The 11,031-nt window shown below is 50.6% G+C and overlaps 2 protein-coding genes across 2 annotated transcripts; both read left to right on the top strand.

Annotated features, from left to right (window-relative positions):
* Nucleotides 1–3,827: 3,827 nt before the first annotated feature.
* LOC101786585 (laccase-3) lies at nucleotides 3,828–6,542 on the top strand. Its single transcript, XM_004984830.4, has 4 exons — nucleotides 3,828–3,972; nucleotides 4,078–4,474; nucleotides 4,589–4,717; nucleotides 5,183–6,542. The coding sequence occupies exons 1-4, from the start codon at nucleotides 3,865–3,867 to the stop codon at nucleotides 6,373–6,375; spliced, it is 1,827 nt and encodes a 608-aa protein (XP_004984887.1). The 5' UTR covers nucleotides 3,828–3,864; the 3' UTR covers nucleotides 6,376–6,542.
* A 3,244-nt stretch (nucleotides 6,543–9,786) lies between these two features.
* On the top strand, nucleotides 9,787–10,589 carry LOC101780011. Its single transcript, XM_004986986.2, has one exon. It carries the CDS (start codon nucleotides 9,841–9,843, stop codon nucleotides 10,321–10,323), a length of 483 nt encoding a protein of 160 aa, XP_004987043.1. The 5' UTR covers nucleotides 9,787–9,840; the 3' UTR covers nucleotides 10,324–10,589.
* Nucleotides 10,590–11,031: the final 442 nt, after the last annotated feature.

The raw sequence follows: 11,031 nt of genomic DNA, 5'->3' as shown, positions 1-11,031 counted from the left end.
TGTGTGTCATGCTCTTGTTTCAGCTATATTTCTTCTGAGTAGTTAGCCTGTTACGTTTAGACTCTCAGTCCCTATTTAGTCATGACCACTGTGTGTGAGATCTTTGTCTCGTGTACTCGTACTGGCACTGCTGCTACGGAGATCTTTGTCTCGCGTAGACTTTCACGAATTGAGGCGTGTTCTGCGATTAAAAATTGCTAAGAGAAGACATTTAAAATAAATAGTCGGTATGGCAACAAAAAAACTGCACGTTTACGCGTAAAGTAGCCATTAAGACTTTTCTGCCTTTCGGCAAGAAGAACGTGTGTTGCCGCACATAGGATTTGTGCCTTCTTAGGGTGTAGCCGATGCGAGCCTCCAGCACTCAGTGCACCAAACCCGTGGCCGTTGCTTCCAAAATTTGATGTACCGATCCTGTAGGTGGGGCTTCCAAAACTCAGTGCACAAACCCCGTAGCTATTATCAGGGATAGATCCCCAGTACCCGTAAGGAAGGAAGAAGGCGGACTCCTACTAGAATTTTCCTATAATCTTATTAGGACTCATACCATGTAATCCTACTAGGACTCCTCCTTGTAACCGACTAGTAATCTCGCCTCCTGGAGTATATAAAGGATGGCAGCGGTGCCTAGATCAGTAGCCCAAGACCTCATAAAACCACAATAGAGGACCAAATCCTCAAGCTTAAACCAAGGCAAAACAACACCGAAGTGCAGAGCGCAATATACAATACCCCAAATAGGATGTAGGGTATTACGCTACACTGGCGACCCGAACCTGTATAAATCTGTATCTTGTGTCCTCACTTTTACCGTTAAGTTCCAGGTCCGGTGATCCTCCACCAACCAATCTACTACCTCGGGATACCCCTCGGTAGGTTGCCGGGTATAAAACATCGACAGCTATAGCCTCCGTAATTTGGTGTACCAAGCCCATGGATGTCGGTTAACATGTACCAGGAATAATTGGCAAAGTGTAGCTCTAGAGGGTAATTTTCGTCGAGAGGCGTACACAAAAGTACTCGACGCGTTGCCCTACATGCGGAAAACAAGCCGAAAAAATTATAAAGTAATTAAAAAGTGACTTAGCTTAATTCGTGGATGATTGTCGGTGAAGCTGTGTCGATCGTTGATGAAGTCAACTAGTCGGAGTCGATTCCGACTAGTTGTTGATCATGTGGAACCCGCCCTCAACTAGTTTTCTAGTCGAGACGAGTAGTCGAAGTAGACCGTTCTCAACTAGTTTTCTAGTCAAGACGAGTAGTCGAAGTAGTCATCGGCGACTCGTTGCGGCCGGACGTCGGGGTAGCAGTACTCGCGTACATCTTCTGTGTATGTTAGGCTATAATTTTGAGGTTTTGTGGTAGCCTCCCATGTGCGTGTAGCACAAATCCCTCAAAATTGCTTTTCACGGAAAGTAGTCAGAGCTGATTATGTGCCTCAATCTGCGCGTGACTGTAACAGATCTTTGTTATCTGGGAATTATGGCGTGGGTCCCTCTATTTGCCTTATCTCCCAACTCGAGTCGGAATTGCCTCTGTCTTGATCGACGAGCCGCATGCAGCAGCATGCGATGGAAACCGACTCGGTATTCGACTGGAATGCGGAGCGCATCGATTCTGTCTCGGCGTAGATTTTTCTACTCGGAACTCCGACTCGGCGACTTGCTTCTTGTTGAGTAGATTGATCTTGATGATGAGGTCATTCAAGCTCGCCCGATGATCTCGACGATCGCCCCTACCTGGTGCACCAGATGTCGGTGTTTTATACCCAGCAACCTACTGAGGGTATCCTGAGAAAGTAGATTGGTTGGTGAGGGATCACCAAACTTGGAACTCGAAGGTAAAAATGTGGACACAAGACACGGATTTAGGTTTGGGCCGTTAGAGTAGCGTAATACCGTACGTTCTGTTTGGTGTGTTGTATATTGCGTCCTGCTCTTGGGTGTTGTTTGGTCTTGATGATTTGGTTTCTATTGTGGTTCTATGAGATCTTAGCCTACCGATCTAGGGACCCCTGCCTTGGTTTATATACTTTAGAGGGCGGGATTACTAGTCGGTTACGAGGAGGAGGAGACATAGTAGAATTATATGGTATGAGTCCTATTAGAATTATAGAGGAATCCTAGTAGAAGTCCATCTTTTTCTTACGGATACTCGGGATCTTCCCCGACCGACGGTACGGCGATAAAGCTGGCATAGATTAATTAATTGCCGCCAGCAAAAAATTGAAGCTAAGCGAGTGTGCTAGCTCAATGACCCTAACTAATCATATCACACCTGCGTCGCCTCCTGGTCACCTAATGGCTGAAAGATGAGTAATTGTTTGTTGGAGCGGAAAAAGAAGGCCAGATTGACTTGACTTTGTCAAAGAACCTACTGACTCCTAAACGTACAGACTACAGTGTGGGTTTAGGCTTTGGAGAGGTTCTGGTACTGCAAAGTCATGTACTTGCAGATTTGTATAGAATGAGGCGTTGCATTTTCCAACAGAAATGGTGTCTGGAGTTGCAGGCTTTCTTGCTTTCTGTTTCGCAGTCCCTTTCAGAGTTTCAGTCCCAATCTTCTTTGTGATACATGTGCTGTTCTTTTGTTTGCTCTTTTTTGCTTGGAAATGTATTGATTCATTACTTCTTTCACACTGGAGCTATGTTTTCCAATAATAAGGTTACCGAAATATGGTATGAAATTCAGTCCACATCTGCTAAAACAGCAAGAACATTTTCTCATTGGCAACTGAACAGAACTAGCACTGCACCCTGACAAAAGGTAGACCCTTCAACCTTTTTTTACCAGGAGAAAGAAGCAACAACCTTTTCCTGCTCTACCATCTTGAATGCACATCGAGTTAACCAACCTTTCTACAATAGCTTCGATCTGGAGCATGAATGATTACCACTAGAGACCTTGAAATATCCGCAATAGCAACCTAGAAGGGACTGTCTATGTTCACACGGGTGAAATAGAGGTTTCCCTTACTCGACTTTAGAGCCATCCGATTTGCATTCGACGGCCGGCGCTTCTTCTTCTACCTCTCTACCTCTCGACCTTTTCTTCTACCTCCTGCCACCCGCCGCCTAGTCCTTCCCCCACCCGTCCGGCGCGGGTGGGCCGGCTGCCTTCCTGCCTCTCCCGCCGCCATCTCCCACCGCCACCGCCGTCGTCGTTCCCCTCGCCCCAGCACCGCCCAACCACCCTCCACCACCATCCGATCGGCAGCGCCCCCGCCACCGCGCCTCACTGCCCCCGTGCCCGCCACCTCTGCTAGGCCGGCCTACCACCGCCAGCCTTCCCTCTAGGACCGCCGGTGAGCACCCACCCCGGAAACCCTGAACCCCTAACCCCGACGCTCCTAATCTCGCCGGATTTTGGCTGAAGTTGGAGAAGAAAGCTTGGAGAAGAAAGCGTGCAAATGGGGAGAAAGAAAAATTTGAGTGAGCAGAGCTTAAAATCACTCGGGTGGTCTATAGCTTATCCCACTTAGAAATATAGCTTATCCCACTTAGAAATATAAAGAACTGGTAAGATGATTGTTGGGCACGGTGAATCGAGCCGTAGCACACCCAGCCTCTACAAATCTGAATGGTGGTCGCTACGCTAGACCAGTGGGTGTAACAACTCCCCGTCAGCAGCAGCACTGCGAACCAGAACTACATCGTACTTGACCGCCACCTTAAAGGCCAAAAGGAGAGGGCGCCGCGAATCAAAACCTAATCTTCCAAACACCAAACAACCGCACTACACCACACCACACCACCCCCTCCTGGTCTCCCGTTCCCCGCCTCTATATATACGGTCGCCAGCCTCGCACCTCGTCACCACGGCAACAAACCACCAGAGCAAACCAAGCCAGCCATTGCCGGCGCGATGGCGAGGTCCGGTCTCGTGAAGCTCCTCTGCTCCTCCGCTTTTCTCCTGCTCTGCTGCTTCCTCCTCCGGGGCGCCCTCGCCGAGGAGCGCTTCTACGAGTTCGTTGTGAGTGCTGTTGATCTTGAATTCCTGATGCGATTAGAGGCACACCACTGCGTTGTGATTTGTGAAAGCTTGGTGCTCATAGTTTATGGCCCTTGGTTCTTGCAGGTCCAGGAGACGCCAGTGAAGAGGCTGTGCAGTTCCCAGAAGATCATCACGGTGAACGGGCAGTTCCCGGGGCCGACGATCGAGGTGTACAACGGCGACACACTGGCGATCAAGGCCGTGAACCTGGCGCGGTACAACGTGACCCTGCACTGGCACGGCCTCCGGCAGCTGCGCAACGGGTGGGCTGACGGGCCCGAGTTCGTGACGCAGTGCCCCATCCGCCCCGGCGGCAGCTACACGTACCGGTTCACCATCCAGGACCAGGAGGGCACGCTGTGGTGGCACGCCCATAGCTCCTGGCTCCGCGCCACCGTGCACGGCGCGCTCATCATCCACCCCAGGAGGGGCCTCCCCTACCCGTTCCCCAAGCCCCACAGCGAGTTTCCCGTCATCCTCGGTATGGATAGCACCCGTGCTGCACGATCATCTCCTCTGACCTCTGGTGCTAGCCTCTGTTCGATCTATGGCCATGGCGTTGTTCTCTCTGACGTGAGAACATGTCTTTGTGCAGCGGAGTGGTGGAGGAGGGACCCCATCGCCGTGCTCCGGCAGTCCATGATCACCGGCGCGCCGCCCAACGTCTCCGATGCCCTCCTCATCAACGGCCAGCCCGGAGACTTACTTCCCTGCTCTAGCCAAGGTGAGCGTCGATTGATTTGTAGTAGCAAAGTTGTCAACAAGAGCGGCGTGCAGATACATCTTGAAAGTTTTCTTTTTTGAAAATTAACAATTCACCAGTAATGAATGATTCAACAAGCACTAGTACACAAATTCCAGATTTGGTTAAACCGACCAAAGCAACTTTTGGTTTGGAAAGAAGCAATCCATGCATCTATCAAGCACAGGTCTCTTCTTACCGTACGGCATGCAGATAAATCCCTGGTTGCTTTTTATATTCTGCCATACAAACTGACAAAACCAAAGAGACAATCTTCAGATGTGAATTAAACAAAAAACAAATGCAAAGTAGAAACATTCTAACCAATTTCAGCATGCATATGATATCACCCGCTTTGACTAGCAGATTGTGATGCATGTTTTCTCCACTAGCCTCACCAACTAATTATCTTCGCGTGCAACGCATGCATATGTCACGTCAATGCAGAGACGAGCATCATCCCTGTGGTTGCCGGCGAGACGAGCCTGCTGCGCATCATCAACGCGGCCATGAACACCGAGCTCTTCGTCAGCCTCGCCGGCCACAAGATGACCGTGGTCGCCGCCGACGCCATGTACACCAAGCCGTTCGAGACCACCGTCATCCTCCTCGGCCCCGGCCAGACCACCGACGTCCTCGTCACGGCGCACGCCGCCCCGGGCCGGTACTACCTCGCCGCGCGCGCCTACGCCTCCGCCCAGGGCGTCCCCTTCGACAACACCACCGCCACCGCCATCTTCCAGTACAAGAACGCCCCTGGCTGCCCCACCACCACAGCCAGTGCAGGGGCCGGAGCCGGAGCCGGCGCCGGCATGGGCGGCAACACCTTCAACGGCCCGGTAGGCCGGTCATCCAGGTCCTCCGGCCACCCAGGCCGCACCGGTCCGCAGCCGATGCTCCCGTTCCTGCCGGCGTTCAACGACACGAACACGGCGACCGCCTTCTCCAACAGCCTCCGGAGCCCGCATCCGGTGAAGGTGCCGGGCCCGGTGACCCAGGAGCTCTTCACCACCGTGGGGTTCGGCCTCTTCAACTGCCACCCCGGCCCCTTCTGCCAGGGCCCCAACAACACCCGGTTCGGCGCTAGCATGAACAACGTCTCGTTCCAGCTCCCCAACACCGTCTCCCTGCTCCAGGCGCACTACCACCACATCCCCGGCGTGTTCACTGACGACTTCCCGTCGTTCCCGCCGGTGTTCTTCGACTTCACGTCCCAGAACATCCCGCGCCCGCTGTGGCAGCCCGTGAAGGGCACGAAGCTGTACCGCGTCAGGTACGGCGCGGTGGTGCAGATCGTGTTCCAGGACACGGGCATCTTCGCCGCCGAGGAGCACCCGATGCACATCCACGGGTACCACTTCTACGTGCTGGCCACGGGGTTCGGCAACTACGACCCGCGGCGGGACGCCGCCAAGTTCAACCTGGTGGACCCGCCGAGCCGGAACACCATCGGCGTGCCCGTCGGCGGGTGGGCCGTGGTGCGGTTCGTGGCCGACAACCCCGGGGTGTGGCTGGTGCACTGCCATATCGACGCGCACCTCACGGGGGGGCTCGCCATGGCGCTGCTGGTGGAGAACGGCGGGTCCGAGCTCGAGGCCACCATGGCGCCGCCGCTCGACCTGCCCATCTGCGTGCTGTAGAGGTTTTTAAATTTCTTGCTCGTGTACGTGATGATCGCGCGGTGGTATGGTGAGGCTGTGTGCGTTGTAATTGTGCTTACGTGTTTGCATTGGCGATTCGGCATTGTAATTTGGATTCCGATTTGAATTTTCAAAGAAAGGGGGAAGTATTAAGCATTGCACATCGAGTTTCATTGGGTTCAATTGATAATTGGCTTTCTTTTTTAAGAGTTTGTCATGGGCTCTATTTTGCTAAGTAAATACTACCAGACGACATGGGCTGCCATTTCAGCCCCCCGTCCCGGCCCACGATCGATCTGATTACTCCTTCCCCTTCCCCTTGCAGTTCACCATGAACAGAGACGAGGACTTTACATCCATTAGGACATGCAATTCACAAGCAGGTCCTATCATCTTGCTAATTCTTCGCACCATTTTCGATCAAAGAACTGAAGAAGCTTCGGCCGGAGCAGGAAAGCAACCCTCTGAGTCGCTGACCTCGAATCACCCTGCAGCCAGCCCACGCTGCAACGCAGCCCAAGCCAGGATGCGCCGCCGTCCACCCACGCGCTAGCTGTCTTGCCGACTAGTATCAGGTCAACCAGCTCCCGACGTGCCGCCGCCTCGATGTCGGCGGCAGCATCACCGGAGGAGCTTGGACCGTGAGCGGCGCGCGAGGGGAGCCGGGGGAACGGATTGGCGAGTGGGATACGCTCTGGTTGAGGATCCAGCAAGCATTACAGAGTGGAGGGGGACGAAGTCAATCTCTGTTCCTCCTCTTCACAGACAGGCAGATAACTGAATGTTGGTTTCTCTTTTTGCAACTGCAGGAAAGCTCGACGTGGACGAGCGCCATGGATGGACGTCACGTACTGCTTGTCGGGGATCAGGAGCTTGGACGAGTTGCCGTTGCAGCTTAACTAGACGCGTAGGACGACACGAAGGGGATGGATCATTATTCAGCTGTCTGAACATCGTTGCAGGCATACTACGAACAGCGGCACAAGCAACGTGTGCTGAAGAATCGGCAAGAACTGGTCAGATAGACAGGCAATCTGATTGTTTGATGTGACGATGTGTGTTACTCTGGAGTTAGCACTTCGAAGTGCATGCGAACAAAATCCCTTTTTTTGTAGAGGTGGGTGGAGAGGTTCCCAGTATTCCGTTAATATGTGCTCGCAGTTTCAATTTCTTTCTTTAATAACAATGGCTAGCCATTTGTCCGATTTTAAGCTTCAGAGGTAGTACTTGTTTGTTCTTTCAACTCTGAGAACACAACCAGTGTTGGGAGCCTTACTGGTTATTGTTCATACGCAGTTTACTTATCATAGTTGGCTTCATTCTATTCGGCAAACCAACCTTTGAATTCCTTGGATCTAGAGTTCATTTGTGGTTGTGTTTTTCTACGAATAAAGTCAATGCAGTGCAGCTGAAGAGCGGGTTATTTTGCTATGTACCGGCAAGTTAGTTGAAACAGGATATTTTTATTTCTGCTCATGCTGCAATGGAGGTTACAGTGCTGTGTAACTCTCTTCTGGTGGACGATCCGACGTGCAAATGTAATTTGTTGGTTGGATCTCATGCCCCTGTGCAATGTTGACCATACGCAGTTTCAGTGAAGCCATGACAGCACCAGTGCGATGAACCACTGCCAAGCGCTGTGAGCAGCATGCTAAAAGTTAAGTCAGGTGGTCAGCCTAAAAAAGGATGGCGCTGATTTACCAGACGAAAACATGAGTCGTCTCGACACTCTAGTGAACAACCAACTATAGCTAGCCTAGAACCTGAAGATCACTGCTTTAGAGGCTTCAACAACACCTAAGCTGGAAATTAATAGAGGACCTACACTAAGTACTCTCTAAATCATTGGACAATATAATCTGATTAATTTATGGTAAAATGATACAAGACGAACGTACTATTGCAGTTATTTAAGTGATCCATAAAGCTCGAAGCATTCAGAAAAGAAGTCAGTACTTGCATCACATTTCCCACGTCCTTATTGCAACACAAAGTACGGCATTGCTTAGTGGCGAGATGCTAGTAGGCCAACAGTACCAAAGCACACGCAACTTTCACACCGAGACTAACACTAACTATAGCTCATCAGGTATTCTAATTGCAATTATGGAGCTGGCAGCGCTTTGTCCCATACAAGCGGAGGAAAGCCAGCCCTAAAGAGTGGAGGGCTGTCAGCACCGTGTCCCCGGCTTGTTGACCCCTTGATGCAGATCCGACGGTCGCGATCTGATCCCGATTCACCGAGATGCGCCGGCTGTTAGCAACCTCGAAGTGCATGTTTGCATGGTGGGATCAAATTAATCTTGATCGAGTTTGTGATGTCTCGTTGCTTAGTGTTAGCTTTGTTGAGCCGCCATTTGGAGCTGGAGGTCACTATACCCTATCTATATGTCTACATATTGAGCCTAGATGAAGCCCATGGAAGACACATGGTTATATCCCGGGTTAATCCAGACAGTTTAACCATAAGCTTTTGTTAGTGATAGTGACATGTTGTTTGGAGGATATATACAGTAATCTATGACGTCTATGTTTAAATGAGATAATCCTTCATCGGCACAATTCCTGAACTGTTAGAACTATCTCGGATGCAACGAGCCAATTGGCTGGTTATATGAATATGAGCATGATGATGTATTGAGGGTATTTTCCTTGTTAGACTCTTCTCCTGGATACCTAGTAACATAGAACAATAGGAGACAACTTTATGAAGGAAAAAGGTGTAATGCCGCTAGCATTATGGCTGAGAACTCGAACATTCACCAATTGATGTATGGGAAGATGCAATATTGTGGGATCAAACAATGTGTGGAACCCCAATCTTAGGCCACTTGTGCGTACCGCGATCGGAACACGGATAGTTTTTCCGCCATTGGCATAGCAAATTCAATGAACGCCTTGAGGGAGTAGTGTTCAAGTCAAAGTAACCAAAAGAGAACACCTCAAAACCAACAAGAAGTATTGGGACGATAAGGTTGGGTCGTCCAATGGCAGCTCATCTTTTCATACGGATTTGTGAGATCTCAATGTGGCTGCACACACTCCGACCTGTATGGGCGCAAGAGCTCCCCTTTGAGTTCCTGTACGGACCAATGGAGGCACATTTGCATCCCTTACGTACCCCTTAATCCTGTTGAAGTTCAGAGTTGTTTACACTATCTTAGTATGAACTGTAGGAAGAGTTCCAAGATAACCAACATACTCTAATGATGATGGGATTAGAAGTTACTAATGCATATATATTATATAGAAGAGGCACTTGTACTGTGAATACTTTAGTTTGCTCTATGAATTTGCAGGATAATATATTCCAAGTTGTTTAACAGCTTCATCATCTTAGCCTGTATATAAAAACCAGTGCCGCCCGGCCATGCCAAAGAGCGAAGCGAGCTCTCACTTCTCAGAGCGAGCAACCAAAGCAGCCGCAGAGCCGAGCAACTCCAGGTGCAGGCAAGGAAAGCCAGCATGGGCAACAGCCTGCGGTGCTGCCTGGCCTGCGTGCTCCCCTGCGGCTCCTTCGACGTGATCAGGATCGTCCACCTCAGCGGCCACATCGAGGAGTACACCCGCCCGGTCACCGCCGGCGAGGTCATCGCGGCGCACCCCAACCACGTGCTCAGCAGGCCGTGCTCCCAGGGCGGCGCGCGGCGGATCCTGATCGTCGCGCCGGACTCGGAGCTGAAGCGAGGGTGCTTCTATTTCCTGGTGCCGGCCTCGTCGGTGCCGGAGAAGAAGAGGAAGCCGCAGCAGAAAAAGGCACGGCCGCAGAAGACCGCGCCGAGCGCTGCTGTTGCTGATAAGGAGGTGAAGAAGGACAATGGCGACAGGTACCTAGCGGAGGTGTTGTCGGAGGGCAAGGCCAGCCTGAAACGCCGCCGGAGCGGCCGTTCCACGGTGTGGCGGCCGCACCTTCACAGCATCCTGGAAGAGGATGCGAATGACTCGTGACGTGAGATCCACATCTCTTCACGCTTTCAGCTCACATAGCTGTTTCATCCTCTCTTTCTCATGTAAATAGCCATGGTGGTTGCGCATGGTGTGCACCATGTACGTCTGATCCTTGAGTTTTAGGTGAGAGGCAACACCCCCCTTTTGCCTCTCTGATTTGCTCCTTCTGCTAATTTTTCGCTCTCAGCGCTCCCGGTTATAGTTTTGAAGTCGGTGAGAGTTACCGAACAGGTTGTGAAGGAGAAACAGGGATCAAGATTATTGGATACTCGATGTACGCCTATTGAAATGGAATGTGTGATTTGAGCTTGAAAAGTTCAGTACAAGATCCATGTTTTGTGTTTGTTCAGTCATTGTCCGGTTACTGTATTTCATTGCATCAAGATTACCAGCCGGAACCGTCTGGTCAAGCTCTGGATTTTTATTTTGCCATGTTGTGATAAAAGTCTAAAATTGGAATTATTTATTCACCAAAAATCCAGAAAGAAAAAATAAATACAAATTACGGTTAGTGTTGATAATAATCTTGTACAACATAATCTATGGGATAGGATTTGTTGTCAATGAGCGAGCTACAAACCCAAGTTTCAGTCAGGTCTTGCTCAAATTCTATGCAGGTCTCAGTTTCAGGGTTGTACTTTAACGAATTTGTATGATGAATTGATGAAATTTTTGCGTATCAATCACAGATCTCGATCGTTGAAGTTT

The sequence above is a fragment of the Setaria italica genome, chromosome IX (genome assembly GCF_000263155.2).
Source record: "Setaria italica strain Yugu1 chromosome IX, Setaria_italica_v2.0, whole genome shotgun sequence".
Classification (NCBI taxonomy): domain Eukaryota; kingdom Viridiplantae; phylum Streptophyta; class Magnoliopsida; order Poales; family Poaceae; genus Setaria; species Setaria italica.
The sequence above is the reverse complement of the archived record's forward strand: the minus strand, read 5'-3'. Positions and strand labels throughout refer to the sequence as shown.